The 20174-nt window shown below is 58.3% G+C and overlaps 1 protein-coding gene across 1 annotated transcript in view; it reads right to left on the reverse strand.

Moving 5' to 3' along the window:
- SCRIB (scribble planar cell polarity protein) overlaps positions 1 to 20174 on the reverse strand; it is a 131652-nt gene that overhangs the window by 14615 nt on the left and 96863 nt on the right. The window contains exons 20-28 of the mRNA XM_075315980.1: positions 17924 to 18184; positions 17727 to 17837; positions 15928 to 16104; positions 15582 to 15698; positions 15319 to 15507; positions 13769 to 13888; positions 13498 to 13551; positions 11720 to 11776; positions 7511 to 7610 (exon numbers count right to left, since the gene is read on the reverse strand). Of these exons, the coding sequence (XP_075172095.1) occupies positions 7511 to 7610; positions 11720 to 11776; positions 13498 to 13551; positions 13769 to 13888; positions 15319 to 15507; positions 15582 to 15698; positions 15928 to 16104; positions 17727 to 17837; positions 17924 to 18184 (1186 nt within the window). The remainder of the gene's footprint in view (positions 1 to 7510; positions 7611 to 11719; positions 11777 to 13497; positions 13552 to 13768; positions 13889 to 15318; positions 15508 to 15581; positions 15699 to 15927; positions 16105 to 17726; positions 17838 to 17923; positions 18185 to 20174) is intronic.

A 20174-nucleotide genomic window follows, 5' to 3' on the forward strand; every position in this document is an offset into this window, starting at 1 on the left:
GAAAACCAGACAAGGGGGGGTGGGGTGGAAACCAGACAAGGAGGGGGGTTGGGAAACCAGACAAGGAGGGGGGGGGTGGGTGGAAACCAGACAAGAAGGGGGGGTTGGGAAACCAGACGAGGGGGGGGAGGGAAACCAGACAAGGAGGGGGGTTGGGAAACCAGACAAGGAGGGGGGGGTGGGTGGAAACCAGACAAAAAGGGGGGGGGGGGGACCAGACAAGGAGAGGGGGGGAACCAGACAAGAAGGGGGGGGAAACCAGACAAGGAGGGGGGGTGGGAAACCAGACAAGGAGGGGGGGGTGGGGAAACCAGACAAGGAGGGGGGGGTGGGAAACCAGACAAGGAGGGGGGGGTGGGAAACCAGACAAGGAGGGGGGGGTGGGAAACCAGACAAGGAGGGGGGGGGGTGGGAAACCAGACAAGGAGGGGGGGGTGGGAAACCAGACAAGGAGGGGGGGGTGGGAAACCAGACAAGGAGGGGGGGGTTGGGAAACCAGACAAGGAGGGGGGGGGGGTGGGAAACCAGACAAGGAGGGGGGGGTTGGGAAACCAGAGGGACAAGGAGGGGGGGGGTGGGTGGAAACCAGACAAGAAGGGGGGTTGGAAACCAGACAAGGAGGGGGGGGGAGGGAAACCAGACAAGGAGGGGGGTTGGGAAACCAGACAAGGAGGGGGGGGTGGGTGGAAACCAGACAAGGAGGGGGGTTGGGAAACCAGACAAGGAGGGGGGGTGGGTGGAAACCAGACAAAAAGGGGGGGGGGGGACCAGACAAGGAGAGGGGGGGAACCAGACAAGAAAGGGGGGGGAAACCAGACAAGGAGGGGGGGTGGGAAACCAGACAAGGAGGGGGGGGTGGGAAACCAGACAAGGAGGGGGGGTGGGAAACCAGACAAGGAGGGGGGGGTGGGAAACCAGACAAGGAGGGGGGGAGGGAAACCAGACAAGGAGGGGGGGAGGGAAACCAGACAAAGAGGGGGGGGGAAACCAGACAAAGAGGGGGGGGAAACCAGACAAGAAAAGGGGGGGGGAAACCAGACAAGAAAAGGGGGGGGAAACCAGACAAGAAAAGGGGGGGGAAACCAGACAAGAAGGGGGGGAAACCAGACAAGAAAGGGGGGGGAAACCAGACAAGAAAAGTGTGTGTGTGGGGGGGGGGGGGAATCAGACAAGAAAGGGGGGTGGGGGGAATTAGACAAGAAAAGGGGGGGAACCAGACGAGGAAAAAAGGGGGTGGGGGGTGGAAACCAGACAAGAAAGGGGGGGTGGAAACCAGACAAGAAAAGTGTGTGTGGGGGGGGGGGGGGAATCAGACAAGAAAGGGGGTGGGGGGAATTAGACAAGAAGGGTGTGGGGGGAATCAGGATAGTGCACAGTGGTGACCGGCGACAGCGTAATCTACCTACAGTCTGTCCCCAGTCATCAGTGGACCCTCTGCTCCCAGCGTTGTCAGGATCTCTGCTTGCAGTCAGTAAATGGCAGCGTGCGGCTGTCAGCTGATCGGTGGTGGTGTATCGTATCAATGTGTCAGTGCAGCATGAGGTCCGGGGTTTCCACACAGAATGTAAGGCGTTTGCTGTGTCACTGACAGCAAGGAGAGATCAGGAGACCTGAGAGGTGGCGCCACAGAACGCCTCATTCCACTACATCATATAGGATGATGCCGGCCCTCACAGATTATATATAAGGTAACCACCGAATATAACCGGCCCACCAGGACTCATGAGCGCACACTCGCACATCCAGCTCAGCCAGAAGCTCCTGGTGAGGGAAGGAAAATTACCAACCCCCAGACTAGAGACCACAGCCCCCCAACTAGACACCACAGCCTGGACCCCCCCAAACTAGAGACCACAGCCCGGACACCCCCAAACTAAAAAAACACAGCCCTCCCCCAAACTAGAGACCATAGCACCCCCCTCTCAACCTAGAGACCAAAGGCCTTTCTCCCACACTATAGAGATCATAGCCATCCCCTCAAACTAGAGACCACAGCCAAGAACCCTCTAAATTAGAGACCACAACCCCCACCTACAGACATCCCTAGTAAGACTCACCAGTGCACCCCGTCAGAGTCGGACGAGCTCCATGGCCCCATGGCTGACGCGTCCTGCACCTCCCCGAACTTCAGTGGGAAAACTGCTAAATTCAGTATTTACCCAACCCCATGTGGCCGATACCAGAGAGTAATAGACTATCCCCGTCCTACAATCCACCTCTCCCCCAGACCAGGAGAGCCGATCAGTGCAGCCCCCCCAGAGCCGGGCGCCGGTCACCACACACAGGGACAGAAAGGAAGGAGATGCGACCGGTACTCACAGCTCCGATGTCCACTCTGTGCCCCTCACACTACTCTGCCAGGAGGGACAAGAGTGGCCAAAAATAGTGACAGGAGGAGGAGGAGGGGGGCGCCGGGCATGGCAGCTGCCAGCCAAGAGGAGGCAGGAATAGATCCTGACACCAGGAATGACACATTCCCGAAAAACCACCACATTCCACAACCCTTCCCCCAACCCAAAGTCACCCGCCTGTCAATACCAACCTCACAGCCAGGAACCCACCACCGCCCAGCACCAACCTCAAAGCCAGGAACCCACCACAGCCCAGCACCAACCTCACAGCCAGGAACCCACCACAGCCCAGCACCAACCTCACAGCCAGGAACCCACCACTGCCCAGCACCAACCTCACAGCCAGGAACCCACCACAGCCCAGCACCAACCTCAAAGCCAGGAACCCACCACAGCCCAGCACCAACCTCACAGCCAGGAACCCACCACAGCCCAGCACCAACCTCACAGCCAGGAACCTACCACTGCCCAGCACCAACCTCACAACAAGGAACCCACCACAGCCCAGCACCAACCTCACAGCCAGGAACCCACCACTGCCCAGCACCAACCTCACAACAAGGAACCCACCACAGCCCAGCACCAACCTCACAACAAGGAACCCACCACAGCCCAGCACCAACCTCACAGCCAGGAACCCACCACAGCCCAGCACCAACCTCACAGCCAGGAACCCACCACAGCCCAGCACCAACCTCACAGCCAGGAACCCACCACAGCCCAGCACCAACCTCACAGCCAGGAACCCACCACAGCCCAGCACCAACCTCAAAGCCAGGAACCCACCACAGCCCAGCACCAACCTCCCAGCCAGGAACCCACAACTGCCCAGCACCAACCTCACAGCCAGGAACCCACCACAGCCCAGCACCAACCTCACAGCCAGGAACCCACCACTGCCCAGCACCAACCTCACAGCCAGGAACCCACCACAGCCCAGCACCAACCTCAAAGCCAGGAACCCACCACAGCCCAGCACCAACCTCACAGCCAGGAACCCACCACAGCCCAGCACCAACCTCACAGCCAGGAACCTACCACTGCCCAGCACCAACCTCACAACAAGGAACCCACCACAGCCCAGCACCAACCTCACAGCCAGGAACCCACCACTGCCCAGCACCAACCTCACAACAAGGAACCCACCACAGCCCAGCACCAACCTCACAACAAGGAACCCACCACAGCCCAGCACCAACCTCACAGCCAGGAACCCACCACAGCCCAGCACCAACCTCACAGCCAGGAACCCACCACAGCCCAGCACCAACCTCACAGCCAGGAACCCACCACAGCCCAGCACCAACCTCACAGCCAGGAACCCACCACAGCCCAGCACCAACCTCACAGCCAGGAACCCACCACAACCCAGCACCAACTTCACAGCCAGAAACCCACCACCGCCCAGCACCAACCTCACAGCCAGAAACCACCACCGCCCAGCACCAACCTCACAGCCAGGAACCCACCACAGCCCAGCACCAACCTCAGAACCAGGAACCCACCACAACCCAGCACCAACTTCACAGCCAGAAACCCACCACCGCCCAGCACCAACCTCACAACCAGGAACCCACCACAACCCAGCACCAACCTCCCAGCCAGGAACCCACCACAGCCCAGCACCAACCTCACAACAAGGAACCCACCACAGCCCAGCACCAACCTCACAGCCAGGAACCCACCACAGCCCAGCACCAACCTCACAGCCAGGAACTCACCACAGCCCAGTACCAACCTCACAGCCAGGAACCCACCACAGCCCAGCACCAGCCTCACAGCCAGGAACCCACCACAGCCCAGCACCAGCCTCACAGCCAGGAACCCACCAGCGCCCAGCACCAGCCTCACAGCCAGGAGCCCACCACCGCCCAGCACCAACCTCACAGCCAGGAACCCACACAGCCCAGCACCAATCTCACAGCCAGGAACCCACCACAGCCTAGCACCAACCTCACAACAAGGAACCCACCACAGCCCAGCACCAACCTCACAGCCAGGAACCCACCACAGCCCAGTACCAACCTCACAGCCAGGAACCCACCACAGCCCAGCACCAGCCTCACAGCCAGGAACCCACCACAGCCCAGCACCAGCCTCACAGCCAGGAACCCACCAGCGCCCAGCACCAGCCTCACAGCCAGGAGCCCACCACCGCCCAGCACCAACCTCACAGCCAGGAACCCACCACAGCCCAGCACCAACCTCACAGCCAGGAACCCACCACCAACCTCACAGCCAGGAACCCACCACAGCCCAGCACCAACCTCACAGCCAGGAACCCACCACAACCCAGCACCAGCCTCACAGCCAGAAACCCACCACAGGCCAGCACCAACCTCACAGCCAGGAACCCACCACTGCCCAGCTCACAGCCAGGAACCCACCACTTCCCAGCACCAACCTCAAAGCCAGGAGCCCACCACTGCCCAGCACCAACCTCACAGCCAGGAACCCACCACGGCCCAGCACCAACCTCACAGCAGCCCAGCACCAACCTCACAGCCAGGAACCCACCACAGCCCAGCACCAGCCTCACAGCCAGGAACCCACCACTGCCCAGCACCAACCTCACAGCCAGGAACCCACCACAGCCCAGCACCAACCTCACAGCCAGGAACCCACCACAGCCCAGCACCAACCTCACAGCCAGGAACCCACCACTGCCCAGCACCAACCTCACAGCCAGGAACCCACCACAGCCCAGCACCAACCTCACAACAAGGAACCCACCACTGCCCAGCACCAACTTCACAGCCAGGAACCCACCACAGCCCAGCACCAACCTCACAGCCAGGAACCCACCACTGCCCAGCACCAACCTCACAACAAGGAACCCACCACTGCCCAGCACCAACCTCACAGCCAGGAGCCCACCACAGCCCAGCACCAACCTCACAGCCAGGAACCCACCACTGCCCAGCACCAACCTCACAGCCAGGAACCCACCACTGCCCAGCACCAACCTCACAGCCAGGAGCCGACCACCGCCCAGCACCAACCTCACAGCCAGGAACCCACCACAGCCCAGCACCAACCTCACAGCCAGGAACCCACCACAGCCCAGCACCAACCTCACAGCCAGGAACCCACCACAACCCAGCACCAACTTCACAGCCAGGAACCCACCACAACCCAGCACCAACTTCACAGCCAGAAACCCACCACCGCCCAGCACCAGCCTCACAGCCAGGAACCCACCACTGCCCAGCACCAACCTCACAGCCAGGAGCCAACCACTGCCCAGCACCAGCCTCACAGCCAGGAACCCACCACAGCCCAGCACCAACTTCACAGCCAGGAACCCACCACAGCCCAGCACCAACCTCACAGCCAGGAACCCACCACTGCCCAGCACCAACCTCACAGCCAGGAACCCACCACAGCCCAGCACCAACCTCACAGCCAGGAACCCACCACTGCCCAGCACCAACTTCACAGCCAGGAACCCACCACAGCCCAGCACCAACCTCACAGCCAGGAACCCACCACAGCCCAGCACCAACCTCACAGCCAGAAACCCACCACTGTCCAGCACCAACCTCACAGCCAGAAACCCACCACTGTCCAGCACCAACCTCACAGCCAGAAACCCACCACAGCCCAGCACCAGCCTCACAGCCAGGAACCCACCACAGCCCAGCACCAACTTCACAGCCAGGAACCCACCACTGCCCAGCACCAGCCTCACAGCCAGGAACCCACCACTGCCCAGCACCAACCTCACAGCCAGAAGCCAACCAATGCCCAGCACCAACCTCACAGCCAGGAACCCACCACAGCCCAGCACCAACCTCACAACAAGGAACCCACCACAGCCCAGCACCAACCTCACAGCCAGGAGCCCACCACAGCCCAGCACCAACCTCACAGCCAGGAACCCACCACAACCCAGCACCAACTTCACAGCCAGAAACCCACCACCGCCCAGCACCAGCCTCACAGCCAGGAACCCACCACTGCCCAGCACCAACCTCACAGCCAGGAGCCAACCACTGCCCAGCACCAGCCTCACAGCCAGGAACCCACCACAGCCCAGCACCAACCTCACAGCCAGGAACCCACCACAGCCCAGCACCAACCTCACAGCCAGGAACCCACCACTGCCCAGCACCAACTTCACAGCCAGGAACCCACCACAGCCCAGCACCAACCTCACAGCCAGGAACCCACCACTGCCCAGCACCAACCTCACAACAAGGAACCCACCACAGCCCAGTACCAACCTCACAACAAGGAACCCACCACAGCCCAGCACCAACCTCACAGCCAGGAACCCACCACAGCCCAGCACCAACCTCACAGCCAGGAACCCACCACTGTCCAGCACCAACCTCACAGCCAGAAACCCACCACTGTCCAGCACCAACCTCACAGCCAGAAACCCACCACTGTCCAGCACCAACCTCACAGCCAGAAACCCACCACAGCCCAGCACCAGCCTCACAGCCAGGAGCCCACCACAGCCCAGCACCAACCTCACAGCCAGGAACCCACCACAGCCCAGCACCAGCCTCACAGCCAGGAACCCACCACTGCCCAGCACCAACCTCACAGCCAGAAGCCAACCAATGCCCAGCACCAACCTCACAGCCAGGAGCCCACCACAGCCCAGCACCAACCTCACAGCCAGGAACCCACCACAGCCCAGCACCAACCTCACAGCCAGGAGCCCATCACAGCCCAGCACCAACCTCACAGCCAGGAACCCACCACAGCCCAGCACCAACCTCACAGCCAGGAACCCACCACAGCCCAGCACCAACCTCACAGCCAGGAGCCCATCACAGCCCAGCACCAACCTCACAGCCAGGAACCCACCACAGCCCAGCACCAACCTCACAGCCAGGAACCCACCACAGCCCAGCACCAACCTCACAGCCAGGAACCCACCACGGCCCAGCACCAACCTCACAGCCAGGAGCCAACCACTTTGCCAATTCGAGAACGCACCATCAGTCCCTAGACCAGTCAGTCAGCTCAATGCCAGTCATCAGCAGAGAAGTCCACTGGCCTCCCCCTGCCTGGCACAATGAGCCGCCTGTGGATTGGGCGCCCTGCACTGATCGGTGCGTTTCCCGCTTACACGTTGCTTGTGTTCAGTTTGCAGTCACCAGACGCCGCGGGTGTGGTGAGGGTCTGGCATCCTCTGTGCCCACCTACCCTGTTCCCTTTGGGTAAACCGCTACTGGGCAGAGCTGCCAGGGTCTTGTAGTCGAGTTTGGCTGGTTCAGTAGTCGTGGTGGTGGCAGTGAATCCCTGCAAATAACAGAGGAGATGAGAGAAGGGCGAGGACGGCGCCATCCTGTGCCCCACAGACATAAGACAAGCTCCCCTGCCCCTATGACAACACTGCCTGTCTTGCCTGTGTGCCAGGCTCATTCTGACCTCTCAGAGGTGATGCATCAGAGTCAGGTCACATACAATGAGTGTTCGGACCACACAGAGTATACAGGCAGGACAGCTGGGATCGGAGCTGCTGCTGCATGTGAGGTAAAATATTGTGTAATAACAAGCATGGAGATGTTTCACCTCACAGAAAGCAGCAGCCGACATCCCAGCTGTGCTGCCTGCAGACTCACTTTTGGTATCTGCCATCCCTACCTGGTCAGACATCACACAGCACATACAGGAGGAATTCATAACATTATCTCCGCACAGGACCGCGGGGGTTTAGCACATCCACTGCATATTATTATTAATCCACGATCTACTGAGCACAACGTGCTCCAACTGTGGAAAACCCCTTTAAGAAAACATTAAGCTTTTTATCAATTTTTACATCTTACTTTTTAGTAATTTATTGCATTTAAATACAAGATCTTTTCTAGCATCAAATCACAGAGAAGGACAACGATGATAAACGTCAGCGGCGACTCCAGAAAGTCATCACTGAGCTGCGGCCCAGGACCAGAAAGTCTCATCACTGAGCTGCGGCCCACGACCAGAAAGTCTCATGACTGAGCTGCGGTCCAGGACCAGAAAGTCTCATCACTGAGCTGCGGCCCAGGACCAGAAAGTCTCATCACTGAGCTGCGGCCCAGGACCAGAAAGTCTCATGACTGAGCTGCGGTCCAGGACCAGAAAGTCTCATGACTGAGCTGCGGTCCAGGACCAGAAAGTCTCATGACTGAGCTGCGGTCCAGGACCAGAAAGTCTCATGACTGAGCTGTGGTCCAGGACCAAAAAGTCTCATCACTGAGCTGCGGCCCAGGACCAGAAAGTCTCATGACTGAGCTGCGGCCCAGGACCAAAAAGTCTCATGACTGAGCTGCGGCCCAGGACCAAAAAGTCTCATCACTGAGCTGCGGCCCAGGACCAGAAAGGCTCATCACTGAGCTGCGGCCCAGGACCAGAAAGGCTCATCACTGAGCTGCGGCCCAGGACCAGAAAGGCTCACTGAGCTGCGGCCCAGGACCAGAAAGTCTCATCACTGAGCAGCAGCCCAGGACCAGAAAGTGTCATCACTGAGCTGCGCCCCAGGACCAGAAAGTCTCATCACTGAGCTGCGGCCCAGGACCAGAAAGTCTCATCACTGAGCTGCGGCCAAGAACCAAAAATCTAAAAACAAAATCACTGAATATAAAGTCAGCAAATCCAAAAATTCCCATCAATGCAGCCGGAAAGCCACAAACAGGACAACTGCCCCATATACCGCCACTAAGCACACACACATACCAGACCCTGCACTGATCCCAGGCTACCTCTTGTATTATACTCCAGAGCTGAACTCACTATTCTGCTGCTGCAGTCATTGTGTACATACATTACTGATCCTGAGTTACCACCTTCTGTATTATACTCCAGAGCTGCACTCACTATTCTGCTGGTGCAGTCACTGTGTACATACATTACTGATCCTGAGTTACCTCCTGTATTATACTCCAGAGCTGCTACTCACTATTCTGCTGGTGCAGTCACTGTGTACATACATTACTGATCCTGAGTTACCTCCTGTGTTATACTCCAGAGCTGCACTCACTATTCTGCTGGTGCAGTCACTGTGTACATACATTACTGATCCTGAGATACCTCCTGTATTATACTCCAGAGCTGCTACTCACTATTCTGCTGGTGCAGTCACTGTGTACATACATTACTGATCCTGAGTTACCTCCTGTGTTATACTCCAGAGCTGCACTCACTATTCTGCTGGTGCAGTCACTGTGTACATACATTACTGATCCTGAGTTACCTCCTGTGTTATACTCCAGAGCTGCACTCACTATTCTGCTGGTGCAGTCACTGTGTACATACATTACATTACTGATCCTGAGTTACCTCCTGTATTATACTCCAGAGCTGCACTCACTATTCTGCTGGTGCAGTCACTGTGTACATACATTACTGATCCTGAGTTACCTCCTGTATTATACTCCAGAGCTGCTACTCACTATTCTGCTGGTGCAGTCACTGTGTACATACATTACTGATCCTGAGTTACCTCCTGTGTTATACTCCAGAGCTGCACTCACTATTCTGCTGGTGCAGTCACTGTGTACATACATTACTGATCCTGAGATACCTCCTGTGTTATACTCCAGAGCTGCACTCACTATTCTGCTGGTGCAGTCACTGTGTACATACATTACATTACTGATCCTGAGTTACCTCCTGTATTATACTCAAGAGCTGCACTCGCTATTCTGCTGGTGCAGTCACTGTGTACATACATTACTGATCCTGAGTTACCTCCTGTATTATACTCCAGAGCTGCTACTCGCTATTCTGCTGGTGCAGTCACTGTGTACATACATTACTGATCCTGAGTTACCGCCTGTATTATACTCCAGAGCTGCTACTCACTATTCTGCTGGTGCAGTCACTGTGTACATACATTACTGATCCTGAGTTACCTCCTGTGTTATACTCCAGAGCTGCACTCACTATTCTGCTGGTGCAGTCACTGTGTACATACATTACATTACTGATCCTGAGTTACCTCCTGTATTATACTCCAGAGCTGCACTCACTATTCTGCTGGTGCAGTCACTGTGTACATACATTACTGATCCTGAGTTACCTCCTGTATTATACTCCAGAGCTGCACTCACTATTCTGCTGGTGCAGTCACTGTGTACATACATTACTGATCCTGAGTTATCTCCTGTATTATACTCCAGAGCTGCTACTCACTATTCTGCTGGTGCAGTCACTGTGTACATACATTACTGATCCTGAGTTACCTCCTGTGTTATACTCCAGAGCTGCACTCACTATTCTGCTGGTGCAGTCACTGTGTACATACATTACTGATCCTGAGATACCTCCTGTGTTATACTCCAGAGCTGCACTCACTATTCTGCTGGTGCAGTCACTGTGTACATACATTACATTACTGATCCTGAGTTACCTCCTGTATTATACTCAAGAGCTGCACTCGCTATTCTGCTGGTGCAGTCACTGTGTACATACATTACTGATCCTGAGTTACCTCCTGTATTATACTCCAGAGCTGCTACTCGCTATTCTGCTGGTGCAGTCACTGTGTACATACATTACTGATCCTGAGTTACCGCCTGTATTATACTCCAGAGCTGCTACTCACTATTCTGCTGGTGCAGTCACTGTGTACATACATTACTGATCCTGAGTTACCTCCTGTGTTATACTCCAGAGCTGCACTCACTATTCTGCTGGTGCAGTCACTGTGTACATACATTACTGATCCTGAGATACCTCCTGTGTTATACTCCAGAGCTGCACTCACTATTCTGCTGGTGCAGTCACTGTGTACATACATTACATTACTGATCCTGAGTTACCTCCTGTATTATACTCCAGAGCTGCACTCACTATTCTGCTGGTGCAGTCACTGTGTACATACATTACTGATCCTGAGTTACCTCCTGTATTATACTCCAGAGCTGCACTCACTATTCTGCTGGTGCAGTCACTGTGTACATACATTACTGATCCTGAGTTATCTCCTGTATTATACTCCAGAGCTGCTACTCACTATTCTGCTGGTGCAGTCACTGTGTACATACATTACTGATCCTGAGTTACCTCCTGTGTTATACTCCAGAGCTGCACTCACTATTCTGCTGGTGCAGTCACTGTGTACATACATTACTGATCCTGAGATACCTCCTGTGTTATACTCCAGAGCTGCACTCACTATTCTGCTGGTGCAGTCACTGTGTACATACATTACATTACTGATCCTGAGTTACCTCCTGTATTATACTCCAGAGCTGCACTCACTATTCTGTTTTACAAGACTTAACAGAGTGCAAGTAACAAAACCCTCTGTGCAGAATTTGAACATGGAAGGTGGAAGATTTCAGCTCTGTAGTTGCACATTAGTGAATGCGTTTCTGGGACACACAGGTGATTCTTGTGTAATGTCGGGGGCGGGGTCTCACCTTGGCCTCTTCCTCGAGGAGCCTCGTAGCCTCCTCACGTTCCTTACGCATTTTCTCCTTCATAGAGACAGGAAAGTCAGAGCAGCGAGCGCCGGAGCCGAGGACAGAGGAGGGCGAGACGGGAGAGAGAAGCAGACGTGAAAGGGGGAAGCAGACGGGGGGGGGGCGGAAGGGGGGGTGAGGGAGAGAGGGGAGGAAGGATGGAGGGAAGGAAGAGAAGGAAGGATGGAGGGAAGGAAGAGCAGGATGGATGGAGGGAAGGAAGAAGGATGGATGGAGGGAAGGAAGAGCAGGATGGATGGAGGGAAGGAAGAAGGATGGATGGAGGGAAGGAAGAGCAGGATGGATGAAGGGAAGGAAGAAGGATGGATGGAGGGAAGGAAGGATGTATGGAGGGAAGAGAAGGAAGGATGTATGGAGGGAAGGAAGAGCAGGATGGATGGAGGGAAGGAAGAAGGATGGATGGAGGGAAGGAAGGATGTATGGAGGGAAGAGAAGGAAGGATGTATGGAGGGAAGGAAGGAAGAAAGGGAAGTATGGATGGAAGGAGGAGAAGGATGGATGGAGGAGAAGGAAGAGAAGGAAGAAAGAAGGATGGATGGAGGGAAGGAAGGATGGAGGGAAGGAAGGATGGAGGGAAGGAAAGATGGAGGGAGGGAAGGAAAGATGGAGGGAGGGAAGGAAAGATGGAGGGAGGGAAGGAAAGATGGAGGGAGGGAAGGAAAGATGGAGGGAGGGAAGGAAAGATGGAGGGAGGGAAGGAAAGATAGAGGGAGGGAAGGAAAGATGGAGGGAAGGAAAGATGGAGGGAAGGAAAGATGGAGGGAAGGAAAGATGGAGGGAAGGAAAGATGGAGGGAAGGAAAGATGGAGGGAAGGAAAGATGGAGGGAAGGAAAGATGGAGGGAAGGAAAGATGGAGGGAAGGAAGGATGGAGGGAAGGAAGGATGGAGGGAAGGAAAGATGGAGGGAAGGAAAGATGGAGGGAAGGAAAGATGGAGGGAAGGAAAGATGGAGGGAAGGAAGGATGGAGGGAAGGAAGGATGGAGGGAAGGAAGGATGGAGGGAAGGAAGGATGGAGGGAAGGAAGGATGGAGGGAAGGAAGGAAGGATGGAGGGAAGGAAGGAAGGATGGAGGGAAGGAAGGATGGAGGGAAGGAAGGATGGAGGGAAGGAAGGATGGAGGGAAGGAAGGATGGAGGGAAGGAAGGATGGAGGGAAGGAAGGATGGAGGGAAGGAAGGATGGAGGGAAGGAAGGATGGAGGGAAGGAAGGATGGAGGGAAGGAAGGATGGAGGGAAGGAAGGAAGGATGGAAGGAAGGATGGAGGGAAGGATGGATGGAAGAGAAGGATGGATGGAAGAGAAGGATGGATAAATGGATGGATGGAAGGAAGAGAAGGATGGATGGATGGATAGATAGATGGAGGGAAGGAAGAGAAGGATGAATGGAGGGAACGAAGGATGGAAGAGAAGGAAGGATGGAGGGAACGAAGGATGGAAGAGAAGGATGAATGGAGGGAACGAAGGATGGAAGAAAAGGAACGATGGAGGGAAGGAAGGAGATGCAGGAAGAGTCAGGAGGGTGAGGGGCTCCGCACCACGACGGATGCCTCCATGAAATCCTCCCTGACTTATACCAGGTGTTATACTCCAGTCACTTCCAGAGCTGCACTCACAATACTGGCAGTGCCGTGCTGCAGCTCTGGCTGTGACTGGAGTATGGAGGGGCGGGGGGCACTGAATGTGGGGCGGGCAGCGGGTGAATGATCTTTCTCACCACTTCCTCCATGTCCTCTCTCTCCCATTTCACCTCCCGACCCATTTCTATCTCCTGTCAGAGAAGAGCAGAGAGTCAGTGGCGGTAACACAGCACAGCGCACCGGCGGCCACCGCACAGCACAGCGCGCACGCACAGCACAGCGGCAGCCACAGCACAGAGCACCTGCATGCACAGCACACCCGCACAGCACACCCGCACAGCACACCCGCACAGCACACCCGCACAGCACACCCGCACAGCACACCTGCACTTCACGAGAGCTGCGTACCTTCTGCAGACGTTCCACCTCCTCGGGGCTCAGGTCTCGGTCGATGGAGGAGATGCTTTCCATACTGTTCTTCCTTCCAAGTCCGGCAGCAAACGGATTGACGATGACTCCTGGAGACGCCTGGAGAAGACAGCGGACACCAGGAGGCGGTGAGGCTGGAGGACAACCCCCATGTGATGAGTGGACGCCAGGAGGTGGTGAGGCTGGAGGACAACCTCCATGTGACGAGTGGACGCCAGGAGGCGGTGAGGCTGGAGGACAACCCCCATGTGATGAGTGGACGCCAGGAGGTGGTGAGGCTGGAGGACAACCTCCATGTGACGAGTGGACGCCAGGAGGCGGTGAGGCTGGAGGACAACCCCCATGTGAGGAGTGGACGCCAGGAGGCGGTAAGGCTGGAGCACAACCCCCATGTGAGGAGTGGACGCCAGGAGGCGGTGAGGCTGGGGGACAACCCCCATATGACGAGTGGACACCGGGAGGCGGTGAGGCTGGAGCACAACCCCCATGTGACGAGTGGACACCGGGAGGCGGTGAGGCTGGAGGACAACCCCCATGTGACGAGTGGACACCAGGAGGTGGTGAGGCTGGAGCACAACCCCCATGTGATGAGTGGACACCAGGAGGCGGTGAGACTGGAGGACAACCCCCATGTGATGAGTGGACGCCAGGAGGTGGTGAGGCTGGAGGACAACCCCCATGTGACGAGTGGACGCCAGGAGGTGGTGAGGCTGGAGCACAACCCCCATGTGATGAGTGGACACCAGGAGGCGGTGAGGCTGGAGCACAACCCCCATGTGACGAGTGGACGCCAGGAGGCGGTGAGGCTGGAGGACAACCCCCATGTGACGAGTGGACGCCAGGAGGCGGTGAGGCTGGAGCACAACCCCCATGTGACGAGTGGACGCCAGGAGGCGGTGAGGCTGGAGGACAACCCCCATGTGACGAGTGGACACCAGGAGGCGGTGAGGCTGGAGGACAACCCCCATGTGACGAGTGGACACCAGGAGGTGGTGAGGCTGGAGCACAACCCCCATGTGACGAGTGGACACCAGGAGGTGGTGAGGCTGGAGCACAACCCCCATGTGACGAGTGGACACAAGGAGGTGGTGAGGCTGGAGCACAACCCCCATGTGATGAGTGGACACCAGGAGGCGGTGAGGCTGGAGGACACCCTCCATGTGATGAGTGGACGCCAGGAGGTGGTGAGGCTGGAGGACAACCCCCATGTGACGAGTGGACGCCAGGAGGTGGTGAGGCTGGAGGACAACCCCCATGTGACGAGTGGACGCCAGGAGGTGGTGAGGCTGGAGGACAACCTCCATGTGATGAGTGGACGCCAGGAGGCGGTGAGGCTGGAGCACAACCCCCATGTGACGAGTGGACACCAGGAGGCGGTGAGGCTGGAGGACAACCCCCATGTGACGAGTGGACGCCAGGAGGTGGTGAGGCTGGAGCACAACCCCCATGTGACGAGTGGACGCCAGGAGGCGGTGAGGCTGGAGGACAACCCCCATGTGACGAGTGGACGCCGGGAGTCATCATCTTACCTCAATGGAGTTAGTGGAGCCAGGATCGAATCCATCACAGACCAGGATGAGGAGCGTGTCCCCGACGCTGCGCAGCGTCTGCACCGCCTCCGTGTGCGTCATCCCCAGCAAGCTCTGCTGATTCACCTCCAGGATCCGCGAGCCGACAGCCAGCCGCCCGTCACGAGCCGCCGCCCCCGAAGAGCTGACCTGGGGGAGGAGTCAGCAGGATCAGATGTGCTGCCCCCGAGGAGTCACATACAAGCGGCAGACAACCCCCTCACCTTAGAGATGAACACACCCTCATCCGTGGGGTCAGAGGGGTTCCCAGGGTGGCCCTTAGCTCCTCCTCGAATGCTGATCCCCAACTTCTCACCAGGGGCCTTCACAATGCATATTTCCTACAAGGAAGAGAGAAATGAGCGCAAGACAGACAAGGGGGCGGGGCTAACAACCTCACATGTACACCGGCGGGTTGTCAGCAGTAATAGAGGAGGAGCTTGTGGATAAGAAACTATGTAAAGCAGAACAGAGACTGCAGCTCTGGAGGTGACTGGAGGATAAGACACAATGTATCAGCAGAATAGTGAGTGCAGCTCTGGAGGTGAGCAGATTAGTGGTGCACGGTACCTGCATGCCAGGAGGTGGCGGGTCTCTCCTCACCAGCAGGTGGAGCTCCGGAGCGGGGCACAGCAGAGCTTTCACAGCCTCCTGGTGTGTAGCTTGTCTCAGGTCGATACCCGCAGCCTCTAATATTCGGTCCCCCACCCTGAGACCGCTGCGTGCAGCCACCCCGCGAGGGATCACCTGCAACGTGAGACACCGTCATTAATCGGTAATGTAACGAGCGACACGATACAAAGTAACAGAAGATTCCCCCCGCACACGGCCAAGAGCGGAGGAGCCGGCGCCAGAACAATCCCAGAGAGCAAGCAGAGATCCGACAACTGGGAGGGATCAAGAGAGTAAGTAGGCGGGGCCCAGGAGGCGGCAGGCACACAGCGGCGGGACCCAGGAGGCGGCAGGCTGTACACACACAGCGGCAGGACCCAGGAGGCGGCGGGCACACAGCGGCGGGACCCAGGAGGCGGCGGGCACAGAGCGGCAGGACCCAGGAGGCAGCGGGCACACAGCGGCGGGACCCAGGAGGCGGCGGGCACAGAGCGGCAGGACCCAGGAGGCGGCGGGCACACAGTGGCAGGACCCAGGAGGCGGCAGGCACACAGCGGCAGGACCCAGGAGGCGGCAGGCACACAGCGGCGGGACCCAGGAGGCGGCAGGCTGTACACACAGCAGTGGCGGGACCAGAGACAGCGCACACACAGCGGCAGGGTGGCAATGGAGGCGGCAGGCACACAGCGGCGGCGTGGCCCAGGAGATGGATGGTGTGCACATAGCAGAGGCGGGGCTTACACGGAGGACACAGCAGAGAGAGGGCTTATACGGCAAACACAGCACACAGCAGAAGCGGGGCTTACACGGAGGACAACACAGCAGAGGCGGGGCTTACACGGAGGACAACACAGCAGAGGCGGGGCTTACACGGAGGACAACACAGCAGAGGCGGGGCTTACACGGAGGACAACACAGCAGAGGCGGGGCTTACACGGAGGACAACACAGCAGAGGCGGGGCTTACACGGAGGACGAAACACAGCAGAGGCGGGGCTTACACGGAGGACACAGCAGAGAGAGGGCTTATACGGCAAACAGCACACAGCAGAAGTGGGGCTTACACGGAGGACAACACAGCAGAGGCGGGGCTTACACGGAGGACAACACAGCAGAGGCGGGGCTTACACGGAGGACAGAACACAGCAGAGGCGGGGCTTACATGGAGGACAACACAGCAGAGACGGGGCTTACACGGAGGACAACACAGCAGAGACGGGGCTTACACGGAGGACAACACAGCAGAGACGGGGCTTACACGGAGGACAACACAGCAGAGACGGGGCTTAAACGGAGGACACAGCACAGCAGAGGTGGGGCTTACACGGAGGACACAGCAGAAGCGGGGCTTACACAGAGGACACAGCACACAGCAGAGACGGGGCTTAAACGGAGGACACAGCACAGCAGAGGTGGGGCTTACACGGAGGACACAGCAGAAGCGGGGCTTACACAAAGGACACCACACACAGCAGAAGCGGGGCTTAAACAGAGGACACAGCACACAGCAGAGGCGGGGCTTACACGGCAGACCGCACACAGCAGAGGCGGGGCTTACACGGCAGACAGCACACAGCAGAGGCGGGGCTTACACGGCATACAGCACACAGCAGAGGCGGGGCTTACACGGCATACAGCACACAGCAGAGGCGGGGCTTACACGGCAGACAGCACACAGCAGAGGCGGGGCTTACACGGCATACAGCACACAGCAGAGGCGGGGCTTACACGGCAGACAGCACGCGCGGCAGCACTCACCTTTGAGATGAACACTCCTGGTTCATTAACTCCAAAAGGATGGCTGGAGTGGTCACTGCCCCCCACAATGCTGAGGCCCAGGGGACCCCCAGACTTGATGAGAGAGATCTCCTAGAACACAATGATGGAGGGGCGGGAGTCAGTAGCGCCTCCTGGCAGACCCTGGCAATAATCCCGCTATATCCCGGGAGCCTCACCTCGGTGGGATACTCGTCCTCGTCAGCGCTGTGGTTGCGCAGGGAGCCGCCGTCCTCCTCGGCCTCTCCATTCTCCGTGTCTGCAGGGGGCGGCGGTGAGCGCGGCCGAGCTCTGTGCAGGGAGGGTGAAGATCGGGGGTCTGTGGCGGCCCCAGGTTGAGGGGGCTCTCTCTCCACCAGCAGACTGATGGTGGGGGAGGTGCTGGTAAGCAGGGCTACTGCCTGATCATGCCTGGCTTCTGTCATGTCTACCCCATTGATCTAGAATAATGTGCAGAGTCAGTGGCGATGACCCCCCCAATGTAACAGGGGGGGCGCAGGGAAGAGGCTCTGCAGCAGCCGGGTCCAGCGGATTAGAGCACACAGAGGTCAGCGCTGACAAGGCAGTACACGCGCTTACCAAGAAGGACAGAGGGTCCCCCGCCAGCAGAGGGCACCGGCCGGAGCGTCCCCCGCCAGCAGAGGGCACCGGCCGGAGCGTCCCCCGCCAGCAGAGGGCACCGGCCGAAGCGTCCCCCGCCAGCAGAGGGCACCGGCCGAAGCGTCCCCCGCCAGCAGAGGGCACCGGCCGAAGCGTCCCCCGCCAGCAGAGGGCACCGGCCGGAGCGTCCCCCACCAGCAGAGGGCACCGGCCGGAGCGTCCCCCGCCAGCAGAGGGCACCGGCCGAAGCGTCCCCCGCCAGCAGAGGGCACCGGCCGGAGCGTCCCCCGCCAGCAGAGGGCACCGGCAGGAGCGTCCCTCGCCAGCAGAGGGCACCGGCCGAAGCGTCCCCCGCCAGCAGAGGGCACCGGCCGAAGCGTCCCTCGCCAGCAGAGGGCACCGGCCGAAGCGTCCCCCGCCAGCAGAGGGCATCGACCGGAGCGTCCCTCACCAGCAGAGGGCACCGGCCGAAGCGTCCCCCGCCAGCAGAGGGCACCGGCCGGAGCGTCCCTCGCCAGCAGAGGGCACCGGCCGAAGCGTCCCCCGCCAGCAGAGGGCACCGGCCGAAGCGTCCCCCGCCAGCATAGGGCACCGGCCGAAGCGTCCCCCGCCAGCAGAGGGCACCGGCCGAAGCGTCCCCCGCCAGCAGAGGGCACCGGCCGGAGGGGCCGAGGGTTAGAGGAAAGAGAAATTCAGAGAAGTCAAAGACTGTTAATACAGAGAATGGGGAGCGTCACACGGACGGCAACACCCCACCTACACAGGAGAGATAATAAAGACTGCTCCACCTGCACCACCGACTGTTCTCATCTACAGAGAACACGAGGTCTGCTCCACCTGCACCACCGACTGTTCTCATCTACAGAGAACACGAGATCTGCTCCACCTGCACCACCGACAGCTCTCATCTACACAGAACACGAGGTCTGCTCCACCTGCACCACCGACAGCTCTCATCTACACAGAACACGAGGTCTGCTCCACCTGCACCACCGACAGCTCTCATCTACACAGAGCACGAGGTCTGCTCCACCTGCACCACCGACCGCTCTCATCTACACAGAACACGAGGTCTGCTCCACCTGCACCACCGACCGCTCTCATCTACAGAGAACACGAGGTCTGCTCCACCTGCACCACCGACCGCTCTCATCTACACAGAACACAAGGTCTGCTCCACCTGCACCACCGACCGCTCTCATCTACACAGAACACGAGGTCTGCTCCACCTGCACCACCGACCGCTCTCATCTACAGAGAACACGAGGTCTGCTCCACCTGCACCACCGACCGCTCTCATCTACACAGAACACAAGGTCTGCTCCACCTGCACCACCGACCGCTCTCATCTACAGAGAACACGAGGTCTGCTCCACCTGCACCACCGACAGCTCTCATCTACACAGAACACGAGGTCTGATCCACCTGCACCACCGACTGTTCTCATCTACAGAGAACACGAGATCTGCTCCACCTGCACCACCGACAGCTCTCATCTACAGAGAACACGAGGTCTGCTCCACCTGCACCACCGACCGCTCTCATCTACACAGAACACGAGGTCTGCTCCACCTGCACCACCGACCGCTCTTATCTACACAGAACACGAGGTCTGCTCCACCTGCACCACCGACCGCTCTCATCTACACAGAACACAAGGTCTGCTCCACCTGCACCACCGACCGCTCTCATCTACACAGAACACGAGGTCTGCTCCACCTGCACCACCGACCGCTCTCATCTACACAGAACACGAGATCTGCTCCACCTGCACCACCGACAGCTCTCATCTACAGAGAACACGAGGTCTGCTCCACCTGCACCACCGAC

The sequence above is a fragment of the Anomaloglossus baeobatrachus genome, chromosome 6, assembly GCF_048569485.1.
Source record: "Anomaloglossus baeobatrachus isolate aAnoBae1 chromosome 6, aAnoBae1.hap1, whole genome shotgun sequence".
In the NCBI taxonomy this organism is placed as follows: Eukaryota; Metazoa; Chordata; class Amphibia; order Anura; family Aromobatidae; genus Anomaloglossus; species Anomaloglossus baeobatrachus.